General features: G+C 40.3%; 1 protein-coding gene across 1 annotated transcript in view; it reads left to right on the top strand.

Annotated features, from left to right (window-relative positions):
• Positions 1–26,895, top strand: part of LOC132390723 (gamma-aminobutyric acid receptor subunit gamma-3) — a 723,162-nt gene that overhangs the window by 270,682 nt on the left and 425,585 nt on the right. The window contains exon 5 of the mRNA XM_059963278.1: positions 23,493–23,575. Coding sequence (XP_059819261.1) covers positions 23,493–23,575 — 83 coding nt within the window. The remainder of the gene's footprint in view (positions 1–23,492; positions 23,576–26,895) is intronic.

Below are 26,895 nucleotides of genomic sequence, written 5' to 3'. Positions count from 1 at the left end.
AGATCTGTTCGCATTATGGAGGAAGCAGTCATTGTTAAGACCTGGGCAGCTTAGCGTGGGAATAATTTGAACAGTAGAAGGATGTACAATAGGCAGTTTCAATGCGACAGGGAATCATGCATGGTAAATGTGAAGTAAAATCAGAAACTGCTGGTAGTACTCAGAAGGTGAGCCACATCTGTGGGAAGGGAAGCAGAGTGATAGAACATAGACCTGTATAACACAGGAAAGGGATCTTCAGCCCACAATGTTATTGCAAACCAATTAAATTGGTAATCAAATGGACAACTAAACTAATCTCTTCTGCATACACAATGTCCATACTCTTCTGTTTTCCTCAAACCTATTTGCCTGTCTATGCGTTTTTATAGAAGTCTCTAATTGTATCAGCCAGTCAATGCATCCCAGGCAGCCTCCACTCTCTGTGGGTCAGAGCAGGGATACGTCTCTGACAGGATGACAGTGGGAGTCCAAAAGTTCAAAGTTCAAATTAAATTTATCATCAAAGAACATGCAGGTCACCATATACAACCCTGAAATTCATTTTCTTGCAGGCATTCCTAGCAAATAGAAGGAAACACAATAGGGTCAATGAGAAAGCACACATGACAGAGATGAACAGCCAAAGGGTAAAAGACAACAAACTGTGCAATACAAAGAGAAAAGAAGAAAATATTAATAATAATAGCAATAATGATAATAAAAAAGCAATAAATATTGAGAACATGAGCTTACGCGTCCTTAAAAGTGAATCCATAGGTTGTAGAATCAGCTCGGTGAAGGGGTGGTGAAGTTATCCCCTCTGTTTTAAGGGACATGGATGATGGAGTAGTAACTGTTCCTGAACCTGGTGGTGTGGGACTTGAGGATCCTGTACCTCCTTCCTGATGGCAACAGCAAGAAGAGTGCATAGCCTGGATGTGGGGTCCTCGATGATGGATGCTGCTTTCCTGCGACAGCGCTCCTTGTAAATGTGCTCAGTGGTGAGGAGAGATGTACCTCTGATGGACAGGGCTGCATCCACGCATAATCGGGAGTAAGGTAAATCGAGCCATCTGGTCAATCAGTGAATGGGAGCAATTAAAGAGTGAGAACATGGACAAGAGAACTTCCACAAAAGTATTAGAGAGTTGTGAAATGCAGAGCTAGAGAACCTGTTTAGCAGATCAAGCCAGCATGCTAAGAGAGAGGAATAAAATAAGATGATCTTGTTTCACAGATGAATGATTGATACAGAGAAATTAAGTTGATTGAGGGTGTAAAGTTTAAAAATTGATACCAGAAGGGGATAAAGTGCTCAGGTGGAAAATGAGATGCTCCTTCTTTGTGTTGGGCCTCTGTCGCAGTGCAGAAGGCCACAGAATGACAGGTCAGAGTAGCAATATGATGAGGACTTAAAGGGGCAGGCTCAGTATTGCCCCGTGGACAGAATCTGCAAAACATTCACTCAGTCTGTGACACAGGGAAAGCTGGAAATCCAGAGAAGTGTACAGAAATGATGGAGGAACTCATCGCACCAGGCAGCATCTATGGAGAGGAATAAACGTAGGATATTTCTGGTGGCCCTAAATGTTGACTGTTTATTCTCTCCACATATCCTGTCAAAACTGCAGAGTTCCTTCACAATTTTGTGTGTGTATGTGTGACTCAACCTGTGTCTAGTTTCTCCAGTATAGATCACAATGTGAGCTCACATTGCAGTATTCTAGATTGAAGTGGATCTGTTGATCATTGCTAGTATCTGATGAAGGTCCTGACAAAGGGTCTGTTCCCAAAGCGTAAATTGCTTATTGCCCTTCGTAGGTGCTGCTTGACCTGCTGGGTTCCTCTGGCATTTTGTGTGTTGCTGGTATTTTCTATTTTTATTTGAGCTCTTCAGCATTTGCAGTCTTTTTGATTTGTATGTGCTTGGAATTTTGATGTTGAAGATGGATTATTTGCAATAGTGAATTGACCTACATCATATCATTGAGATAAAGCTCAACAGGAAACCCTAAGGGTCATGTAGACGAGCCGCAAATTCTGCAGAAACAGCCCTCGAGGTGGAGCTGCACCATTGTGCCTGATCAATGATGAAATTCACTCCCGCCTTCATCTGGGACAATTGAAGAAAAGCATGTTTGAAGATCAAGACCTTCGGCCAACCTACAGTCAACCAGGCATTGGTGATGGTTGTGCTTTTATATCTTGCTTCAGAAATCTGGACTTTCTACAGAAGGCATTGGAAAGAAATCACTAATATTGCCTCAAAATGTTCTCGAATGATAAGTAAACAAAATTTGTGTCAACTCCCAGCTTGTGAATAATAAATAGCATACAGATAACCCTTTTTAATGAAGCTGCATTCAACAACCTTGAGTTAGAACATTTCCATGAGTCATCCAGCACAGAAATAGGCCCTTGTGCCAACTATCATTCTCCCATCTATACTAATGCTATTTACTTAACCCTCTTTTCTTGTCTTACAATTCAAGTACTCTTCAAGTTACTTTTTAAACTGTGGAAGTATTCACTTTTACTACCTATTCAGGCAGTCTGTTATGGATTCTAATCGCCATCCGAGTGAATAAAACAATCTTCCTCCCATACTTTATAAATCACTTCACCAGTGAGCCCAGTTCAATGACCACTTAACTGTGAAAGAATTTCCAACTATATCCCTACTTAATCCTCTCATAATTGCTGTATATCTCTTGCAAATCCCCATCAACCTTTCCTACCCATGAAAAAACACACTCAGCCTCTCCAGTGTATCCTCAGAAGTGAAACACTTCAACACAGAAAACGTCCCAGTGAATCTGCCCATACCCTTTCCATTTCAGTAACATCCTTCCTACACAGTGTTCCAACTGTGCCGAAACAATGTTTTATAAATACGTCTCATAACCTTCCTACTTCTATATTCCAGTGAAGGTTTAGAATCCCATGCAATACCTTCAGTAGTTTATCTGCCAGTATCCTATTCAAGAATTTATTTTAGAAAATTATATAGTTTTTTGATATATTTTCATAGAAAAATCAGCAAAAATCTAATTTCATTGCCAAGAACTATGTCAATGCCAGTTTTCGTATTTAAAAATAATGGCATAGAACATAGAACAGTGCAGCACAGTACAGGCCCTTCAGCCCACAATGTCATGCCAACCTTTTAATCTGCTCCAAGATCAAACTGACCCTTCGCTCCCACATAGCCCTTACTTTTCTTTCACACATGTGCCTACCTAACAGTCTCTTAAAAATACAATGGATGAAACAAGAGGGCAGCACGATAGCACAGTGTTTTACAGCACCAGTGACCCGGGATCAATTCCCAGCCCGGTCTGTAAGGAGTTTTTAAGTTCTCCCATGATCATGTGGGTTTCCTCCAGGTGCTCTGGTTTCCTCCCACGTTCCAAAGACGTAGCAGTTGGTAGATTAATGGGTCTTTGTAAATTATCCCATGATTAGACTGGAGTTAAACGGGATCAAGCTGGGTGACACGGATCAAAGGCCGGAAGGGCGTATTCCTCGATAAATAAAAAGAAATGTCTCTAATGTATCGACCTCTACTGCCGTCCATGGCAGTACATTCCACACATCCACCATCCGCAGTGTGTACACTGTATAAAAATAACTAACCTTGACATCCCTGTGGAAGAATATTCTGAATAAAATATCTGAGTTGTTAACACCCTGCACTGTCCTTTAGCTTGCAGTATGCTTAGTGCTGGCCTTTGTGCATAACAGAACAGCATAAACAAGATGGAGACAATGAAGGACATAAACAGTAGGGAGGACCCTGTGGGCTGTCAAATTTCTGAAAATTAAAAAGTGTGTCTGGTTTTCCTAAACCTGTCAGTTACTAACATATAAAACAAATTATACCTTTGTACTTTATTGACCTACTGGATCTAAAGAGTTAATGAACCTTCTTTATATCATAAAGACTCACCTTTCAGCTTGGGTTCTGTGCATACTTGCAATAATCTATTTTAGTTTCAAGGATGTTCTAACAATTTACCTCTGTGTGTTGTGGGAAGAAAAGAGATTGGCATTATCATGGGAATTGATAAGATATACAGGATTGACTTTTTTAAAACTTTAACTGATGTAATTGACTTTCTGTGACATATATAAAAATGGCTGTGACTGTTGTTCTTTGGAAGACTTGACGGTCACACTGTTAATGAGTCATTTTTCCCTCATTCATGAACAAAGGTGTTCTCTCATCACTTTGAAGTCCATGTCCAATTTATTAGTGACCAACTTTAATTGAATTTCCTTGGAAAATTAATTTGCCCAACAATTCCCCTTATACTTTCTCTTAATCGTCTTAAAATTATCTCCTTTTATGTTATTTTCACCCTGAAAAAAAGATGTGGGCTGTCAACTCTACCTGCCTCTTATCATCTTGTACACCTCTATCAAGTCACTTCTCATCCTTTTTCACTCCAAGAAGAAAAACCTTAGCTCACTCAACCTTTCCTCCTAAGGCATGCCCTCTAATCTAGGCAACTGTCCTACTGAAAGGTTTTGGCCCGAAATGTCGACTGTACTCTTTTCCATAGATGCTGCCTGGCCTGCTGAGTTCCCCCAGCATTTTGTGTGTGATCCAAGTAAATCTCCTCTGCATGCTGTAGTGTTGGATTGTATCATGGGAAGGGACTTGCTGTACATGAACATGGCCCTGGTGCCAAAAATAACGCATTTCTTAACCAAATTCTCTTAACTTGCAAACTTTTTCTCAGTGAACAAAATATTGCATTGCACATAATATTCAATTTATGCATTGACTTTTCAACAAACCTAACTTCAAAGTAAGCACTTGTGACTGAAATTACAGGAAGACTTTTAATATTTCCTGTAATCTTATAAACATGGCCAAACATTGTCACAGTGTTTATTTTGAAAATCCCTTAGGTCTCACTGATGATTCAGTTAGTAGATGCAGTACCTGGTCTGAAATACAAGCATCTTGGCCAGCAGACTAACATGATGTATAGGATACAGGAGCCATGTGGATAACATATTGAACTGCTACTTGAAGTTTGTGGTATTGAATGGGAGATGTGCCTTTACAATACGGTAAAAGTAACAATAATCGCAACTGTGAAAATAATTGGATTTTTAAAAAGTAAAATCTCATTCACAGATATCCTTCAGGGAAGAAGTCTCTTGGTTGGCAGGTACACCATTATTATTTACCCTGAGTTGGCTTCTAGATAACTTGCTTGGTCAGCTCAATTTGAGAAGGAATTGGAGATGAGTAATTAATCATTTCCGTGCTAATGCCCCTCCAAGAGGACCACAAACTAGTCATAGGGTTTGGAGGCTTGAGTGCCTCAATGACCTGGAGTGCTGAGCTGGCCGGAGTCAGGGCTTTATGCGTTGGTTCTTGGTAGGTTTACCCACACCAAACAGATCAAAGGGTAGAGGCCAGACTAAAATTGGTCCACTGGTCCTTCAGGTTCAGATCAGGGCTAACAGTCCTGACTGGTCAAAAAAAAATTGTTATGGATATAGCAATGAAGAATTCTTCTATATCTCTGTATGATGGTCAGAGATGGAGGATCTTCATTGCTGCTGTAAATGCCAGTGGCATGACAGACAGTAGGTTGCTAAGGGCATCAACATATTGTAAGTCAGTCTTTAAAAAAAAAACAATCTTTGGTGCTAAATAACCTCACCTTACCTAGAGGAATGGCATTAAGATGGAAAGAATGCAGAGGAGATTTACAAAGATGGGACGAGTTGTGAAGACAGGTCAAGCAGGTTATGACTTATTGGAGCAAGGAGAATAAAGGGTGATTGCATGAAGGTTTATAAAATCATGTAGCCATAGATAGAATGAACGTGTACTGTATTTTCCCCAGGATTAGGCAGTCGAAAACTAGAGGGAATATTGTAAGGTGAGAAGGGAGAGTTTTAATAGGAAGCAGAGGAGCAACATTTTCACCCAGAGGGTGTACGTTTAATGGAATGGGCTGTCAGCGAAAGTGGTTAACAAAGTCTGGACATGTACATGTACATGGATTGGAAAGGCTTAGTGAGATAATGGACCAAACACAAGCAGATGGAGTGAGCTTTGATGGGGTCTAGGTCCCTATAGTTGGATGAGACTCATGGGTTAAAGATGAAAGGTGAAATACTTAAGAGGAACATGAGGGCAAATTTTTTCACTCAGAGGGTGGTGGAACAAGCTGCTGATGGAAGTGGTGGATGTGAGTTTGATTTCAACATTTAAGAGAAATTTGCATAGGTACATGGATGGGTTGGCGGGAGGAGGTATAGAGGGTTATTGTCCGGGTACAGGTCAGTGCAATTAAGCAGATTAACAGGTTGATACAGACTAGATGGGCCGAGGAAGGGCCTGTGTCTGTGCTATTGTATTCCATATCTCTATGCACAGTCCAGTTGGCCTAAAGGACCTGTTCTTTAATTCTATAGTAGGTTAAGTGTATGCGGTTTTGATACCACTGATCTCTGTCGGCAAGGATAAGACACAATTAGACATGGATTCCCCACCTGACTTTTCACTGAGAAAACATCCTGTGGCAAAGAGATTAGCTCAGCTGTGGTGTACCATAAGATGACAGGATGAAAATTGTCACCAGATTAAGATAATGGACAGGTCCTGATATTAATGAGTTGAAGTGGAAAAGAACTGGAAGTGTAAAAAGATATTCCCTTTTACATAGTTGTCTTTGCATAATGAGAGGCCATTGAGATAATGTCAAGTGCTTATGGTCCAATCCATTTTGTCCCATTCCCATACATATCCAGGTAACCTTGAAAATCATTTTCTCTCAAATGCATTCTCAATTCCTCCCTTTCAACCCCTGATTGCCCTTTAATAGTGGCAAAAGAGAGTCAATGAGCAATCATCAGCTTCCATTCAAGAAAAAAACATCTCCACACATCCCCTTATAACATTTGCTCATCAGCTCAAATTGTTTTCCCCAATCCTTGAATTATCTGCTAACGGATATGGCTTCTTTCAATTCACCTTATCAAAACCTGTCATGATCTTTGTCAAATCTTTTTTCAACTTTCTCTGCTAGCTTCTCCACTCAAACCTTGCAGCTTCCCCAAAAACAACTTTGATAAATACAACTGCACCCTCTAAAGATTAAAGTGGCCAATTAAATTAGATAAAACCAACTAAACTTTTGCATCCTAAGCTGTGATTCCTGAACACAATTTCACTTTCAGCTTTCATAAATAGAAAATACTCTGGAGCTATTTTAAGTAAACTTAAAGAATTCACTATATTTTTCACTGGCAGCACCAAATTTGGCATTAATTGTATTAATTGATTTCTTTGTTGCTTTGTTCCCTACTGGAAGTAGCTTCATACTTCAAAGTTCAAAGTTAATTTATTATCGAATTAAGTATTTGTCACCGTACACTACCTGCATATTCTTGCGAGGATTCACAGTAGAACAGAGAAATAGAGTCAGTGAAAAACTACATGATAAGTTGGACAACCAGCCAATGTGCAAAAAGACAAACTGTGCAACTGGATGAAAATAATAATAATAAATAAATAAATATGTAGTACTGAACACCAGTTGTCAAGTGCTTAAAAGTAATCCATAAATTGTGGAATTAGTTCAGAGTAGTGGTGAGTGAAGTTATCCATGCTAGTTTAGGAGCCTGATAGTTATAACATATAACCATATAACAACTACAGCATGGAAACAGGCCATCTCGGCCCTCCTAGTCTGTGCCGAACGCTTAGTCTCACCTAGTCCCACCGACCTGCACTCAGCCCATAACCCTCCATTCCTTTCCTGTCCATATACCTATCCAATTTTACTTTAAGTGACAATATCGAACCTGCCTCTACCACTTCTACTGGAAGCTCATTCCACACAGCTACCACTCTCTGAGTAAAGAAGTTCCCCCTTGTGTTACCCCTAAACTTTTGCCCTTAACTCTCAACTCATGTCCTCTTGTTTGAATCTCCCTTACTCTCAATGGAAAAACCCTATCCACGTCAACTCTATCTATCCCTCTCATAATTTTAAATACCTCTATCAAGTCCCCCCCCTCAACCTACTGCGCTCCGAAGAATAAAGACCTAACTTGTTCAACCTTCCTCTGTAACTGGGTGCTGAAACTCAGGTAACATTCTAGTAAATCTCCTCTGTACTCTCTCTATTTTGTTGACATCTTTCCTATAGTTGGGTGACCAAATTTGGCCTCACCAGTGCCTTGTACAATTTTAACATTACATCCCAACTTCTATACTAAAAGGCCAGCATACCGAAAGCTTTCTTCACCACCCTATCCATATAGGGTATAGGGTATAGTTCCACCTTCAGGGAACTATGCACCATTATTCCTAGATCACTGTGATAGTTGAAGGGTAATAACTGTTTCTGAATTTCATGAATGTGGGATGACCTTGTAGAGTTTTATAAAATAATGAGGGACATAGATCAGGTGGATACCAAAATCTTTTCCCTAGGACTCCCAAGTGGTAGAGACCAAACCAAGGAAACATGTATTTAAGGAGAGAGAGAGGAAAGATTTTAAAACACCCAAAGGAACAACTTCATGTGGAGGGTGGTGAGTATATGGAATGGGTTGTGAGAAGAAATGTTTGAGGCAGATACAATAGTATCATTTCAAAAGCACTTGGAGAGGATTAGGGTGATGTTAGTCTGATGTAGGAGATTGGAACTATCTTGGTGGACACAGTGGTTGGAATGGATTCATTGGACCGAAGGACTTGTATCAGTGTGTGGCAGCATTGTAGCTCTATGCTGTGACCTGATGAATCTGATACAGATAAGTGACACAGGCTTGAATGATCTGCTCAGTGCAGGGATGTAACAAATTTGCCGCCTGCTCTCCTAAGGCCATAACATATAGGAATAGAATTTGACCTTTCGGCCAACTGAGTCTGCTCCTTCTTTATTCCATCATGGCTGATTTATTATCCCTCTCAACCCGATCCTCCTGCCTTCTCTCCATAAACTTCAATACCCTTACCAATCAAGAACCAATCAACTTCCGCTTTAAATACACCCAATAACTTGGCCTTCATAGCCATCCATGCAATGAATTCCACAGATTCACCACCCTCTGGCTAAAGAAATTCTTCCTCGTCTTTGTTCTAAAGGGATGTTCTTAAGAGACCAAGGAGATTCTGCAAGACCATTTGTGAAAAGAGAAGGGGAAATTTTCTCTGATATTTTGAAATAATATCTGTCCTTGAAGCCAAATATAATCTGCTTCTATATTGTCGATTGTGAGTGCTAGTTGCATGAAAATTATTTGTTGAGTTTCCTAATGTGTGAATTAGGAACAGGTGCAGTCCGCTTTTTCCTCTTGAGTGCACTCCACCAATCCTCTAGATCCAAACAAATGAGCGTAATGCATTGTTGGGAGTAGGTTAGGACATAATCATGAGTGGTAGATCTTGGGGTGTTGAGTAGCAATGGAACCCTGGCGTGCAAATCCACAGACCTTGAAGATGGAAGCGCAAGTGAGTAATGTGGTTAGGAGGGAAATGGGCCTGATTCCTCCGGAGAGGGTCCAGAGGAAATTCAGCAGGACATTATCCTGGATAGATCAGTTGTGAAGAGAAACCAGAGAATCTAAGTAATTCATCAAGAGTGTCAAGACTGGGGTATATAAAATGTTGACAGGATAGATTGCAGTAAACCCTGTCCCATATAAGAAATAGTCAAAGCTATAGGACATCAATTTATGGTAAGGTGGAAGAGATTTAGAGGGGATCTAAAGAGGATGTGTGTGTGGTAAGTACCTGGAATGTACTGCCAGAGAGAATGATTGAAGCTGGGCCACTGACAGCATTTCAGAAGTGTCTAGATTCACCAAATCGCACCAAAGTGCAGCACTGATGCAAGCCCTTCATCCAATGAATCTATGCCAACCATGGTTCCCACCAAACTAGTCCCAATTTCCTACATCCACTTGAATTTACCTACTGTAACAACAGGTCAAGGGCAGATGCTATTTCATTGACTCTTCACTCAGCTGTGGAACATCTGGACAATGAAGGTACTTAGAACATACAGGGTAAATGGTAGGGCATTGAGGAATGCAGTGGAACAGAGAGATCTAGGAATAACAGTGCATAGTTCCCTGAAGGTGGAGTCTCATGTAGATAGGGTGGTGAAGCAGGCTTTTGGAATGCTGGCCTTTATAAATCAGAGCATTGAGTACAGAAGTTGGGATGTAATGTTAAAATTGTACAAGGCATTGGTAAGGCCAAATTTGGAATACTGTGTACAGTTCTGGTCACCGAATTGTAGGAAAGATATCAATAAATTAGAGAGAGTGCAGAGATGATTTACTAGGATGTTACCTGGGTTTCAGCACTTAAGTTACAGAGAAAGGTTGAACAAGTTAGGTCTCTATTCATTGGAGCATAGAAGGTTGAGGGGGGATTTGATCGAGGTATTTAAAATTTTGAGAGGGATAGATAGAGTTGACGTGAACAGGCTGTTTCTATTGAGAGTAGGAGAAATTCAAATGAGAGGACATGATTTGAGAATTAGGGGGCAAAAGTTTAAGGGAAACAGGAGGGGGTATTTCTTTACTCAGAGAGTGATAGCTGTGTGGAATGAGCTTCCTGTAGAAGTAGTAGAGGCCAGTTCAGTTGTGTCATTTAAGGTAAAATTGGATAGGTATATGGACAGGAAAGGAGTGGAGGGTTATGGGCTGAGTGCGGGTAGGTGGGACTAGGTGAGATTAAGAGTTCGGCACGGACTAGGAGGGCTGAGATGGCCTGTTTCCGTGCTGTGATTGTTATATGGTTATATGGTTAATTGTGATTCTACAGCTCAGCATTCAGTACTATTATCCTTTCAAAACTTATCACTAAGCTCCAACACCTGGGCCTCGGTACTCCAGCAATGAGGTTTGTACAATGCTTTACAGTGCCGACAAACACCAGTTAAGGTTTAATTCCCACTGTCCTCTATGAAGAGTCTTGTATGTTCTCCTTGTGATCACGTAGGTTTCCTTCCACATTCCAAAGACCTATGGTCAGGGCTAGAATGCTTTTACTTATTTTTTACTGTTGATTAGAAGATTACAAATTTCTCTCCAGATGCAGGAGAGTTGTGCGAATGTTGTTAAGTGAATTAGGTGCTTTATGGCCTGTTTCTGTGATGTATGATTCTTGTACTGAATGAGAACAAGATAGCAACACGAGGGTTTAGTTAACCTGTTAAACTGGATAAAGCCAGAATCATCATCTGAACCAATCAATCAATAGATCCCTGGTTTCATGTTGTGAAGTGATAGTAAGGAAAGATGAATAAAATGGTAATGGCTGTCAAAGCTGTTTTCTCTCATCATTGATTCCTAGGCTATGATCCTGAGAGAACAGTGCAGAGAGGCATATAAAAATATCAAAAAAGGTGAATAAAAGAATCTTGTTGACTGGTTGTTAATGTCTATAATGTGTGATCCTGACATGCACTGCATCTGACCTGGCCACAATTCACTTGTATTATTGGAATCAAGTCACTTAAATTGGAAAAGATTGTGCAGTGTCAAGGAAATTGAAAATCTAGCTGTCGCTGCCTTTGTCAAGGGTTACAGATTTGGCAGCCGGAGTGGAATACTGAGCGCAGCAGGTAGTGCCGATGCCTCACAGATGAAATCATGGATTTGAAACTGGAGTTCTCCCTGTGGCAGTATGCATGGCTTCCACCGACATCCCAGTACATGCAGGTTTCTAGGTAACTGCCATACTTTGTTGATCGAATTTTGAGTAACTGATCTTAATGAGGGGAGTGTAATCTGGGATTACAGATGAGCTTCATTTGTCACATGTATATCATCACATACAGTGAAATGCGTCATTTGCGTCAATGGCCAATGCAGTTCTGATTATCTGCTGGGGAGGATAGCCTGCAAGTGCCACCATGCTCCAAAATAGCATGCCCACAACTCGCTAATGCTTACGAATTCGTACACCTTTGGAATATGGGGGGAAACTGGAGCACCCGGCAGAAACCCATACAGCCCTGGAGAACGTACGAGGGGTGACAATATAGACAATAGGTACAGGAGTACGCCATTCAGCCCTTCGATCCAGCACCGCCATTCACTGCAATCATGGCTGATCATCCACAATCAGTACCCCATTCCTGCCTTCTCCCCATATGCCTTGACTCCGCTATCTTTAAGAGCTCTATCTAACTCTTTCTTGAAAGCATCCAGAGAATTGGCCTCCACTGCCTTCTGAGACAGAACATCCCATAGATCCACAACTCTCTGGGTGAAAAAGTTTTTCCTGAACTCCGTTCTAAATGGCCTACCGCTTATTCTTAAATTGTGGCCTCTGGTTCTGGACTCCCCCAACATCGGGAACATATTTCCTGCCTCTAGGGTGTCTGATCCCATAATAATCTTATATGTTTCAATCAGATCCCCTCTCATCCTTCTAAATTCCAGTGTATACAAGCCCCGTCACTCCAATCTTCCAACATATAACAGTCCCGCCATTCCGGGAATCCCGGGTGATTGATATGTTTGTGGCCTAATGTAGAAGGAGTCAATTTTAGAAAAACTAGCAAATTTATTTTTCAACATAGTCCCCTCCTACATTTACACACTTAGTCCAGCGGTCGTGGAGCATACGGATCCCTTCTTTGTAGAAGTCAGTGTCTTGGACCTCCAGAAAGTGTCCACAGCAGTGTGATTGATAAGTTTGTGGCCTGAGGTAGAAGGAGATGAGTTATACAGCTCTCGTTACACGCACATGCAGTTCAACTCTTTGAGTGATTATGCAGAAAGTTTGAAGTTAATAACTCATCGGGGTGATTGATACGTTTGTGGCCAAAGATAGAGGGAGGTGAGTCATTAACTTCAAATTCTCTGCATAATTGGTCAAAGAGTTGACCTGCATGTGCATGCAATGAGAGCTGTATAACTCATCTCCTTCTACCTTAGGCCCCAAACTTATCAATCACCCATCTGTGGACACTTTCTGGAGGTCCAATGTCCGTATGCTCCACAACCGTTGGACTAAGTGTGTAAATGTAGGAGGGGACTATGTTGAAAAATAAATGTGCCAGGTTTTCTAAAATTGAATCCTTCTACCTTCGGCCACAAACATACCAATCACCCCTCGTACAAACTCCTTACAGATAGTGGTGGGATCGAACCCAGCAGTAAAACATCATGCTAATTGCCAAGCTATGCAACCATGCCACCCATTAGGATTGCTGTACACTGTCAGCATCAAACTGGTGGGCTGAATGGCTGTACTTTATCATGCTAGTGAATTGAGACTTCTATAACCTTGTGGTTTTGGGGTCCACATATGAGATACTAAAGAAACCACTTAATAATATTCACGTTACAATCTAAGCAGTACATTTCAACAATAATGACAATGCATTACATCATCCAATATAACTGAGGAATAAAAAAGGGATGACCACAATAATGGAATTATATTATAGAGCACCAAATAGTCAATGGGATTTAGAAGAGCAAATTTGCAGAGAGATTGCAGACTGTTGCAAGAAACATCAGGTTGTGATAGCAGGCAATTTTATCTTTCCACATATTGATTGGGACTTTCATAGTGTTAACGGGCTGGATGGGATAGAATTTATCAAATGTGTTCAGGGAAGTTTCCCTAATCAATACATAGATTTCCCAACAAGAGGGAGTGCAGTACTAGATTTTCCAGTAGCAGTTGAGAAAAGGCAGGTGATAGAAGTTCTTCTAGGGGAATAAATTGCATGTAATGGTCATAATGCCATTAGTTTCAATATAATTAAGGCGAAGAATATGTCTAGACCTCTGTTTGAGATTCTAAATTGGAGCAAGGCCAATTTTCTTGGTATCAGAAAGGATCTGGCAAGTGTGGATTGAGAAGGGTTGTTTTCAGACAAAGGTATTCTTGGAAAGCGAGAGGTCTTCAGAAGTGTAATTTTGAAAGTACAGAGTTTGTATGTTCCTGTCAGGATAAAAGACAAGAACAAACTGGTAAGTTCTGTAACTCCAAAATATTAAACTAATTGGAAAGAAGGGAAGGGAGCCGGAGATGTCCATTTTTACTTTAAGTGAGTAAAGTCACTTAAATAATGTGGTGGTGTGGTGACGTATGCAATTCATGTGTATTCACATATTACCCACACTCCATTATGCAACCAGCAAAGAATACTTAATTAAACCAGATATTTTTAGTATTACTCAAATATTACTGAAATGTTAAATAGACAACAATAACATGTTTACAAAACCTTGTTTTTCGAGAGAAGTTGAGGCCCTGGTTAAGAAAAGGAGGTGCATAACATTTAGAGGCAGGCAGGAACAAATGAGGTACTTGTGGAGTATAAGAAATGCAAGAAAGCACTTAGACCATAAGACAGAGGAGCAGAATTAGGTCATTTGGCCCATCGAGTCTGCTCTGCCTTTTAATTATCCTTTTTTATTCCCCTCCTCAGCCCCAATCCCTGACTTTCTCCCTGTAACCTTTGATGCCATGTCCAATCAAAAACCTATCAATCTCTGCCTTAAATACACACAATGCCCTGGCCTCCACGCTGCATGTGGCAACAAATTCTACAAGTTCACTACCTTCTGACTACAGAAATTTCTCCACATCTCTGTTTTAAGCTGTGCCCTCTGGTCCTAGAACCACTTCTCCCTCCCACCATACAAAACATCCTTTCTGCAGCTACTTTGTCTAGGTCTTTCAAAATTCAGAAGGTTTCAATGAGATTCCCCACCCCTCCAAATCCTTCTAACTTCCAGCAAGTACAGCCCAGAACCATCAAATGTTCCTCAAATGATAACCCTTTCATTCCCGGAAGCATCCTTGTGAACTTCCTCTGAACTCTCTCCAATGCCAGCACACCTTTTCTAAGATGAAGAGCCCAAAACAGTTCATAATACTCAAGGTGAGGCCTCACCAGTGCCTTATAAAGCCTCAGCATCACATCCCTGCTCTTGTATTCTGGACCTCTTAAATTGAATGCTGACATTACATTTACTTTCCTCACCATCAACTTGCAGGTTAACTTTTAGGACGTTCTCCCAAGTCCCTTTGCATCTACAGATTTTTGGATCTTCTCCCTGTTCAGAAAAAAATCTGGTCATTTATTTCTTCTACCAAAGTGTTTGACCATGCAGTTTTCAATGTTGCATTTCATTTGCCTCTTTCTTGCCCTTTCTCCTTATCTGTCTAATTCCTCCTGCAGTCAATGTGTTTACTCAACACTACCTACCCCTCCACCAATTTTCATGTTATCTGCAAACGTGGCAACAAAGCCATCTATTCCATTGTCTAAATCATTGATATAAGGCTCAAAATGAAGTGATCCCAACACTGACTCCTGTGGAATACTAGTCACTGGCAGCCAACTAGAAAAGGATCCTCACTGCCTCCTACCAATCAGCCCATGCTCTAACCATGTCAGATATTTCCCTGTAATACCATGAGCTCTTAACTTGGTAACCAGCCTCACATGTGGCACCTTGTCAAAGGCCTTCTGAAAGTCCAAATATACAACATCTCCTGCATTCCCTTTATCTATCTTACTTGTAATCTCCTCAATGAATTCCAACAGGTTCATCAGGCAGGATTTTCCCTTAAGGAAACTATGCTGACTTTGTCCTGTCTTGTCCTGCGTCGCCAAGTTCTCCATATTCTCATCCTTAACAATTGATTCCAACATCTTTTCAACCACTGAGGCCAGGCTAACTGGTCTATAATTTCCTTTCTGCTGCCTCCCTCCTTTCTTAAGGAGTGATGTTTGCAATTTCACAGTTCTCCAGAATCATATCAGAGTCCAATGATTCTTGAAAGATCATGACTAATGCCTCCATAATCTCTACTGCTACCCCTTTCAGAACCCTACGGTTCAGTGCATCTTTTCTGGGTGACTTATGTACCTACAGGTCTTCCAGGTTTTTGAGCACCTTCTCTCTTGTATTAGTAACTGCACTCACTTCTCTTCCCTCACATCCTTCAACACCTGCCACACTGCTAGTGTCTTCCACAGTGAAGACTGATACAAAGTACTCACTTAGTTCATCTGCTAACTCCTTGTCCCACATTATTATTACTCCAGCTTCATTTTCTAGCAGTCCTATATCCACTCTCATCTCTCTTTTATGTTTTATATACTTGAAAAAGCTTTTTCTATCCATCTTGCTATTTTTTGCTAGCTTGCTTGCATATTTGATCTTTTCCCTCCTAATGATTCTTTTAGTTCCTCTCTGTAGGTTTTTAAAAGCTTTCCAATCCTCTATCTACCCACTAATTTTTGCTTTGTTGTATGCCCTCTCTTTTACTTTTACGTTACCTTTGACTTCCCTTGTCTGCCATAGTTGTACTGTTTTGCCATTTGAGTATTTCTGATGATACTATGCTATGTAGTATCAGTTCAAAATAATGGCCAGGACACCAAGGAGAATTTCCTCTTTCCATCTTCAAATGGAGCTTCATAGAGCCATAGATCAATGCAGCACAGAAACAGACCTTTTGGCCCATCTAGTCCATACCAAACTGTTATTCTGACCCACACTTGTGCCATTGTCCTCCATACCCCTCCCATCCAGGTACTTACCAAAACTTCTCTTTAGTGTTGCAGTTGTACCTGCATCCATTACTTTTGCTGGCAGCTCATTTCATAGTTGCCCCCCCCCCCCCCCTCCGAGTGAAAAAGTTCCCTTTCAGGTTTCCCCTTTCAGTATTTCACCTTTTACCCTTAACTCTAGTTCTAGTCTCACCAAACCTCAGTGGAAAAGGACTGCATGCATTAATTCTAACTCTACCACTCATAATTCTGTATACTTCTACAAAATCTCCCTTCATTCTCCTTAGCTCTAGGGAATAAAGTCCTAACATATTTGTAAATCCTTGTAAATTTTCTCAGTACTCTTTCAATCTTATTGGTATCTTTTCTATAGGTATAGCAGATGGTCAGAGCTGCACACAGTATTTGAAATTTGGCCTCACATAAAACTTATACAACTTCAACATAACATTCCAACTGCTGAACTCAATACAGTACTTTGACTGATGGCCAAAAGTTCTTTTTACAACCCTATCTACTTCAAGGATTTATGGATCTGTATCCCCAGATACCTGTGTAAGATGGTCCCTTTAATAGAGTAACACATTCTCTGGAGTATACAGGAGAGTTAGCTGAGATCTTGTGTTCATTTTTCTGGACTGGATCTTGAATCAATAAATTTCTGACAGGATGGGAATGTGGAGCCTCAAAGCACATTAAGTATACTATCTAATACAAAGATATTGGAGGTCTCTGATGTCTGTCTTTTCATTAAATTCTTAATTTTAGAATAATTAGCTATATAAAAATATGGACTATTCTTAACATAAGTACTGCAATTTCAGGCTGTTACAGACAGAGCACATTCAATGCACTTCCAATGAAGTACAATAACATTTTTAGTTGGAAAAATTTAGATTATAACAGTTTCATGTTTAGTTAAACTAATCTGGAAAATCAGCATGCCACAGTCAATTTGCCTAATTCATTATTTGAAAATTTACTGATTAAATTAAGCAAATAAAAAGTGATTATAGTGAGGGCCTCTGTCGGTCAGAGTTGACCATGGATATTGCGTCCTAGCTATCTAGATACACAAGCCTGGGTAGCGTGATATGGAGAGCAAGCTGTTGCCCGTGCAGCAAACTCCCACTCTCCATGCATCTGATGAATCCAAAGGAAAGGCAGAGACCAATCAGTTTGGTACCAGCAGCGTTGCAGGAGTTGCTGGTCAACACTGAACTCAATGTTGGACTGCCTTAGGGACTCCAGCTCTGGACTTACCCCTCAGGTTTACTCCTGAAGCCTTCCTCATGAGTGGGTGTAGCTGTAAGGCAGTGGAGGTTTGAGATCAGAGTTTCCTTCTCCTAGATGAGTTGCCAACCACAGCTAGCGAGCCCTATCTGCCAGAAACAACTGGTTTAAAGGCACCAGTAACCCACCTCTGCCTCTTCTCCTGTCAGTAGAAACAGTTCCACCAGGCTAAGTCGCTGAGGCACACATGAAGGCCAGGAGCTGGACTTTGTTGTTAGAGACTATTTGCAGTGCACACAATTGGGAACATTTAATAGGTAGTGGGAGCTTGTTCCCCATTACCACCCTTGGCTATAACAACCTTAAGGAATTATAGTACAAGTAGAATAACTGGGTGATTAACAATGTATTTCAGTTTTACTTGGTAATGAACAGCTGGAGAATGGAAAATGAATTACTTTAACTTTACAAAGTCCATTTTTTTTAAAATTTCAATCTTACTATGTATATTAAAACTGAAAATATGAAAAAGAGAAATGGAAGTAGTGCAGGTTCCATACTGGAGTTGAATCCAGATGTGATTTACAGTGGTTGATCTGTTCTTGTCTGGATATCCATGCCAAACCCTGTAGTACAGGTCATTTGAATAAAAGGGACAGGCAGCTACTGAACTTGGCACCATCTTGAAGCAGCAGAATTGTGAGAGGGAACGGAGTTAGTATAGGTTGCCAAAATCAAATGTGGACTGATTCTTTGTTCTGCTAAGATTCAGCACAGAATCTCACTTTAAATACAGAGACACAAGAGATCCTATAGATGCTGGAAATCTTGAGCAACACACAGAAAATGCTGAAGGAACTCCACAGATCAGGCAGCATCTATGAGGGGAAATGAACAGTCAATGTTTTGGACTGAAAGAATTCATGACAACTAGAAAGGAAGGGGGAAAATCAGAGTAGGAAAGGGAAGAACACAAGCTGGCTGGTGATAGGTGAGACCAGGTGAGGGGGAAGTAGATGGGTAGGAGTGAAGTAATGATCTGCGAGGCTCTGAGGTGTTAGGTGGCAATGGTAAAGGAATCTGATAGGAGAGGACAGTGGACCATGGAATAAAGGGAAGAAGGTGGGAAACTGGAGGGAAGTAGTGGGCATAGGAGGAGGAAAGAACGGATGAGAGGGCCAGAATAGGGAATGGAGGTAGGTTTTTTTGCCCATTTCCTCTCTCTAGTTGCCCACTTTCTCTTCTTTGTTCTATGGTCGTGTCTTACTTGTTGAGTTTCTCCAGCATTTTATGTGTGTTTCTCAAGATTCTCAGCATCTGCAGAATCTCTTTTGTCTCTCCTATGTTGCATGAGATGGCAAAGGGCTAAAGAACAAGAAATCTGATAGTGGACAGTGGAGCATGGAAGAAAGGGAAACAGAGGAAACAGAGGGGGACCTGTTCTCTTCTGTACAGCTGATATATGGGTCACAGTTGTCACTCTGTTGGTCCAGAAGTAGACCAAAATGTTCACAAATAGCATGCATTTCAAAGAAGAAGTTCTCCTGGAGGTCTAGTTTTCTCTTCCAACACATTGAGTAGATAATCTGGTCATTATCATGTGAATGTTTTTGGGAGATTGCTACCAAATATGTAAATAGATAACATATAAAGGCTTGTTCATGAAGTTAGATCACAACTACATATGGAATCATTAAATAGTGAAACAGGCTAAAATGGGTTTTGCTTTCTCCCAATTTTCTGAATTGTCCAAATACACTGGAAGTACCAATGCCTTGCCTCAATGGAAGAGGTAAAAGTTCCTCTCCTGTTTCGCCTTTAACTTTGTCATCAATAACTTCCACACTTCTTCCACTTGTCTCAGAATTTAGCAGTGAAGCTAGGAAGAGGCAAACACTGATACCAAAGCAATTTTCTTAACTGAAGAATACTAATTATACAAATATATAAAAGAGTGAATATCTAAACGAAATGCTCAGTGGCCACTTTATTAGGTACACCTGTACACCTGCTTAGTAATGCAAATACCTGATCAGCCAATCATGTGCCAGGAACTCAATGTATAAAAGCATGCAGACATGGTCAAGAGGTTCACTTGCTGCATAGACCAAACATCAGAATAGGGAAGAAATATGATGTAAGAGACTTTGAACATGGAGTGATTGTTGGTGTCAGATGGGGTGGTTGACTATCTCAGAAACTGCTGATATCCTGGGATTTTCATGCACAGCAGTCTCCAGAGTTTACAGAAGTTGGTGCAAGGAACAAAAAGGAACATCTAATAAGCATGAGTTCTGCATAGAATGGTCAGACTAGTCCAAGCTGACATGAAAGCCGCCTAATAAAGTGGCACCTGTACCTGTTGTTTCACTGTTTTTTTTTAAGATTAGCTTTGGGAATTACATCACTTTAATCTACTTGATAATGTAATCTCATGCTTTTAACATCATAATCTATATAATAAGTATCCAAACTAAATTTCCTTTTACATCTAGATTATTTGACACACATCAATTTTACTCACGTCAAAGTTTGCACACAACACTCATGCCTCATCCAAACTTAGACATTAATTATATCAAATTAATATCTAGCATGGATTTTATCATTCAAAACCCTAAGTCTCAGAGTTCACTTAAAAATACCCTGTATTTGCATATGGTCTTCTCCATAGTTATTGCTCATGAGTCCTCACAGGGACATGGATAACTAAATTCAATACATCATAAACCTGGAGACATGTTTAACAACAGTCGCAGAGAGGGAAAGAAAGGCAGTGCGGGCAAAATGTGGGGGAGCTCTAGAGCTCAGAGACTTTGCAGCTGAAGGTGTGGAACAGCAGTGGAGGTGTCTTGAATCTTGAGTCTTGATTCCAAGCATAGAATGTAGAAGAGTACAGCTAGCAAAGGGCTCAATCGCTTTAGAGTGCCAACAATCACCGATCGAAGTTTGACTCCCGCCATTGTTTGAGCAGGTTTGTATGTTCTCACCATGATGGCTTTACTCTGGATGCCCCAGTTTCCTCCCACCCTCCTAAACTTGTACCATTAGGGCTAGGATTAATGATATGTGGATGTGCTACGTTGGCACCAGAAGCATGGTGAAACACGTGGGCTGCCCCCAGCACAATCCTTAGATGGACCATATTTGCTGTCGGTGCAAAGTAATACATTTCACTGGACAGTATATGTAGATATTCTGATGTACATGTGACAAATAAAGCTGATCTTTCTTTTGATAGAGCTAATTTCAAACAGGAAATATCTTAGCACAGGTGAAAAGGATGTTCTCATGCAAGATAAAATGAACGCCACAGGTTGTGGACCTGCAGTCCAAATAACACCACCTTCAATCCTCCATGGCCAAACTGATGTTAAATCCAATCTAGCAGATCACCATGGATGAACAGGAGTGGATGAATCCAGATATCTTCCTTGGATCTTGCAGAGGCCACAGACGAATTTGAAAGCCTGGATGAAAATGAGAACTCATCTGATGGAAGTGTGAGGGCAATGAGCAAGTAGCACTTTGCAGATTGGTATCATTGGTCTTTCATCAACACTGGAGTCCAAATCCTAGAATGCCAATCCAGCTGCATTGTAGGGACACTTCTGCCACTGGACCGCAACAGTCTAAAAAGGAGGATCAGTACCATCTCTCCAGGGCAACTATGGCAAGGCAATAAATGTTTTGCCAGTGCTGCCCTGATCCCAAAATTGAACTTGAAAAATCATTCTGAGAGTAAAAAATGCTACTGAATTGATTCAAGTGAAAAAAATATCGATAAGGTTTATCTACAAGGATACATTGGTTGATGCTATTTTTAAGTATGGGGTATGGAGGCAGTAACAATGCAGCCTTTTTAAAAGATGGTGTAGATAATTCAATTTTCTTGCACTGTGACTGGAAGGTGGAAGATTTGGCTCCGCTTGCCATCTCTAATCATTTGCTTACAAGAGAACATTTTTGATGAAATGGTGAAAAGAATGTCAACCATTCTGTTGTCTCCGTACCAAGGCTTTTTGAGTGCAGTTAATTCCTCAGACTAGCATTGGACACTGGCTGAAGTTCAAGTTCAAGTTTATTGTCATTCAACTATACACATATACTATATACAGCTAAATGAAACAATGTTCCTCTGGGACCAAGATACAAAACACAGTACATATTGTATATCACATGCAGCACCAAAAATAATATTAACACAGTAATATTACCAGCTTTTAAAAAATATATTCTGTAGCTGTACAAGTTGACATAAAATGCATATGTGAATGGTTTAGGTTCAAGTTGAGAAGACACTATGCCAGCAGTACATGTTACTGCAAATCATGTTTCATTCTGTTATGTGTAAAATTTAAATATTATCCAATGAAACTGGCAAAACAAGAGTACATTCTGATAATAATGAAAAAGAAAATGCACTTTGATCAATTAAATATAAATACCACATAAGGTAAGTTTACATCAATTGTATTATAAGAAGCCTCTTTCATCACCGACTCAGAGAAGAGAGGATAAAAACCAAATTGTGCTTGAAATGGGCAATAGATCAGGCTGAACCTGTAGAGAGAGACATGACTTTTAACATTTCAATATGATAATTTTTCATTTGAACTGAGAAAAGTTAAAACAGGTTTCAAAATGAAAGAGATGGGAGAGGAGAGAACAAGAGGGAAGAACCTTGTAAAGGCAGAAGGCAGAGTAAGTCGTTCTCTGTGGTGTTAAAGGAATAGGGCAATAAAAACTGCAGATGCTGAAAGAATTACAGAAAAAGAAATGGAAATGCTCACCAGGTCAGGCAGCATCTGTGGAGAGGCAGGATTAACGTCTTACATTGAGTCATTGTATTAACTTTGTTTTTCTTGATATGGATGCTATCTGACCGGTTATGTGTTGGTTGATTTACTGCTGTAGTTTTAAACTTTCGGCATCTCTAACTGTCGTTGTATCTGCATTGACAGTTGCAAATGCCAATTATCTGAAATTGCTGAACTCAGCACTGAGTCCAGAAAAATGTGGACAATAAGATGTGGTTTCTTGGGCAACAGTCGAACAGTGAAGGAGCTTGCCTGCTGGCAGAGACACCAAAGTGGGAGTGAGATGGAGAGAGACAGGCAACTGGAAGCCAAGAGTCCCACTAGTGGACAGAGCAGAGGCCCACTGTTAGATCACCCAAGTGTAAAGCGGTAGGCATTCGAGCACAATAATCTAAATTGAAAAGAAATGTAAGTTCATAGCTGCTTTACCTAGATTGTGTGTTTGGGTATTCAGCAGCAGGAAGTAAAAGAGCTGGGTTCTCTCTCCTGCGGTTGGTCGAGAAGTGTACGTGTATTGAGAGAGATAGTAAAGTTGGGAGATCAGCAAAGATTTTACAAGTTCAGAGCACTGGTTAAAAGGTGCAACAGATTCATCTTGGTTCAACTTCAATATCCTTCCTTGAAGAGCAACACTTGGATTCCTTTTAAAAACTGATTTGCAGGGGTTCAGTGAGACTGGTTCTTTCATGTGTTTTCAAAGGCTTCTGGAAATAGAAGCAATTCAGACTCCATTTTGTGCCTTACAATTCTTTCCCCTTAGCTCAGGTCAGCATCTTCCATCATCATTTGGATGACTGAGGAAAATATCGTGCTGTAGACTTTGGAATTTCCATTTACTGCTTTGAAGATAAGATGTTATAGTGCCAGAGTTCTAAAAGATTCACTGAGACTAATAAATGATTGCTTTCCACAGGCTTACAATAATCGCAGAGTGTCAACTGCAGCTCCAGAATTTTCCAATGGATGAACATTCTTGTCCGCTCATCTTCTCCAGCTGTGAGTATTACCACAGTGAGCATTGTTGACTCTGATATAAATATAATCACTGCTTGACTGATTTTTTTTTATTTGTTTCTGACCAGACTGCTGATTCTTAGAAAACCTTGAAACAACCAGAATGATAGGCAGTCAGTAGGTCCCACTCTTGCTGTGAATTCAGAGAGGTGGTGAGGGAAAATGGGATGAAAGAAAATCTGCATTGTTCACTCATTCTGTCAGAAATTATTTGTCATGTGATTTATTTGAAACTTTTTATTATCACATACCGAGATAACCTCACACATCAAAACATACCTTTCATGGATTAATATAATTCTTCTTAACTGACGATATAACTGTTATAATTATAGGTGTTAAATTCCTGCATGATAGATCTTGCAAGCAATTACTGGGTGTCCAAGTTTACAATAAGAGTTAGTTAGGAAAAGCGTAATCAATTTATGTAGTGAAAATTGCTCTCTTAGCACCATTAGGATGGATGTTCTTATAGATTTTTTGCAAATCCAATCGCAGTTGTGGGAATGATTTTCTTCAAAATGCATTTTAGTTTCTGCTAAAAATAACAAAGAGCCTTGTTGTGACTGAATATCAGGCTTTTCCAACCTGGGGTTCATGGATCGCTTGTTTAAAAAAGCTGGGAACCGTTGCTGAACATAATATCCAATGAAGTGTCTTTCATCATTGACTATCGCACCTTACTGAAATGAACGTGTTTTGAAATATTCTACTGAAAGCTGTAACTCTTCCAGCAGGATGGTGCCAGTGGTCAACACGGCCAATGGCGACATCCCGAAGACAGTTCACAAAACGACTTATCCTCCTTCTTTTACAAGTACTTTCGCTACTAACCTGTGTGCAATTGGAGCCTGTAGCTTACATCTTAATAATGTGCTCCAGGGCCAACTGAGTGACCTGGTGCTTTGGCTGTCTCTGAGGGAATTCAGTGTGGTTGAAAGCGAGTTTGAGAATGGAGTGTGCGGCCTAATGGTGGAGTGCGAAGCCTTGATCAGCTCCATTACTTGCCAACATAGCCCACTAAAGCATTGAGTAAGATTGAAATCGGCGAAGATAGGAGCAGAAGCTGAGCAGGTGGACAGTGCCAATTGCCTGTGTTGGACCAGTCTCCCTCTCCTTCATGTTCACTGCTGCTGGAAGAACATCTCGGGCAAGGTTTGATTGGCGCGGCTTGTGGATTGGCTTTGTTTACAGAGGACTCTACAGTTCATATTATGTGTTTAATTGTTTTTAGTTACTCTATTGTTTTTGCTATTTTGATTGGGGCGTTTTGAGGTGAAATGGCTCTGTGGCCTGCAGTCAATGAATACCTTAGCACTAAATTGAACTGAACTGAACTGAACTAAACCAAACATTCTGAGACTGTTTCAAGGACTCCGTGGTTTGATTTTTAAGATTCTGTGTGCTACTCACTCGTTTTGTTGCTGTTTGTGCAATTTGATCTTTTTTTTCACATGTTGGGTGTTTGATTTTTCTTTAAACTGGTTCCATGTTTCGTAGTTGCCTGGGGGAAGGTGGACCTCAGGGTTGTAAGCTGCATACATACTTTGATTATAATGTACTTTGAAACTTAGCAAGTTTATTAAAAACGTGTTGCATTGGATGTGGGAGAGATTTTATGCATTGATATAATCAACTGATAACATTGATACATAAACACAACATATTCTGCAGATGCTGGAAATCCAAAGCAACACATGCAAAATGCTGGAGGAACTCAGGAGGTTAGGCAGCATCCATGTAGATGAATAAACAGTTGAGGTTTCGGGCCGAGATTCTTCTTCAAGATTTGCTTTTCATGATTTACACTGGTGGTAGTGCTTTTTTAAAAGACTTAACTGCACTGTGTAACCACTTAGCTTCTGTAGGGAGAGAAAAGGTGCTCATGTTTCAGGGCTCCAGTGAAGCATCAAGGGCAAGGAAAATTGCTTCTCTCTCCACAGATGATGTTGAGTCTAACTGTGCAATTTGGCTCCTTGAGTAGCAACTCTTCTAAAGTTAGAAATATTAGTAACAGTGTTAACACATAGCTTAATCCTTCAGGGTTTTGATTTGTACATTTATCGTCACTGTCTCTGACGTAGCTTATGTCTGTTACACAACGTGCTACAAGAGGTGAGATTAGAATTTATTTCTGATGCCTTTCTAAACCATTGCAGTGTATCTGGTGAAGGTACTTCATATGTGGTGTTGGGAAGGGGATTTCAGGATATAGATACAGGAAAGATACAGAGACAGGCAGAGTAAAAAAAAAATCATAAAGCTCAGGAAAGGGGCCCATTGGCGCAAATGGTCCATGCTGACAAAGGTGCCCATCTTAACTATTTCCATTTTCCAGCAACTGGCCCGTAATGTTTTAAACCTTTTCTTTCCATGTACCTGTCCAACTATTTTCTAAAAGTTGTTATTCTTCTTGCCTCAACCAATTCCTTTGGCATCTGAATCCACATAGATCGCACCCTCCCCTCAAGTCCCTATTAAATCTTTCCCCTTTCACCTTAAATCTATATCATCGATTTCTTGATTCTCCTACCTTTGACTGGCCCTCATGATTTCATACATACACCCCTATAAGATCACCTCTCAATCTCTTACATTCCAAGGAATAAGTTCCTAGTCTGTTGGATCTCTCACTCTGATTCAGTCCCTTGTTTATTTATTTACTGAGATACAGGGAGGAACAGGCCCTTCTGGCCCGTTGAGCCATGCCACCGAACAATCCCATGAGTTAATCCTAGCTTAATCACAGGATAACTTACAATGACCAATTAACCGATATGCCTTTGGACTGTGGGAGGAAACCAGACCACCCAGAGGAAATTTATGTAGTCACGGCAGAACATATTTACAAAGGTCTCAAATGCTGTTAGAATTGTGGTCAGTGCCAAAGACATACAGCAGCATCTAAACCAGTTAAAGATATGGGTGGATGGGAGTGCCAGATGGGAGTTTAATCAGAGCAACATCATTGTAAATCTTTTCTGCGCTCTTTTTAGTTTAATAACGCTTTGTTTCTATATTACAGTGACCAAAGCTGAACACAGTCAGATACAAATCAATCAGATTATTCTCAAAGAACCATGAATATAAATTGAGCTAAGATTGAATATATTTTCAAAACAATATCATGAATTCATTCCTGATTTATAAATGTTTTCAGTTTAATAAACTGTGTTAATAATTTATTAAAAGGTTTTCAATGGAACAGATGTACAGTATGTGACTTGAATTGGTAATTGTCCTAAAAGTGCAATGTAAGGATTCCTTGTTTCCTTGAAACAAGCTGGTGCTGATAAGTTGCT

Source organism: Hypanus sabinus, chromosome 3, assembly GCF_030144855.1.
Source record: "Hypanus sabinus isolate sHypSab1 chromosome 3, sHypSab1.hap1, whole genome shotgun sequence".
Classification (NCBI taxonomy): domain Eukaryota; kingdom Metazoa; phylum Chordata; class Chondrichthyes; order Myliobatiformes; family Dasyatidae; genus Hypanus; species Hypanus sabinus.
Note: the sequence above shows the minus strand (reverse complement) of the source record. Positions and strands in the feature narration are given on the sequence as shown.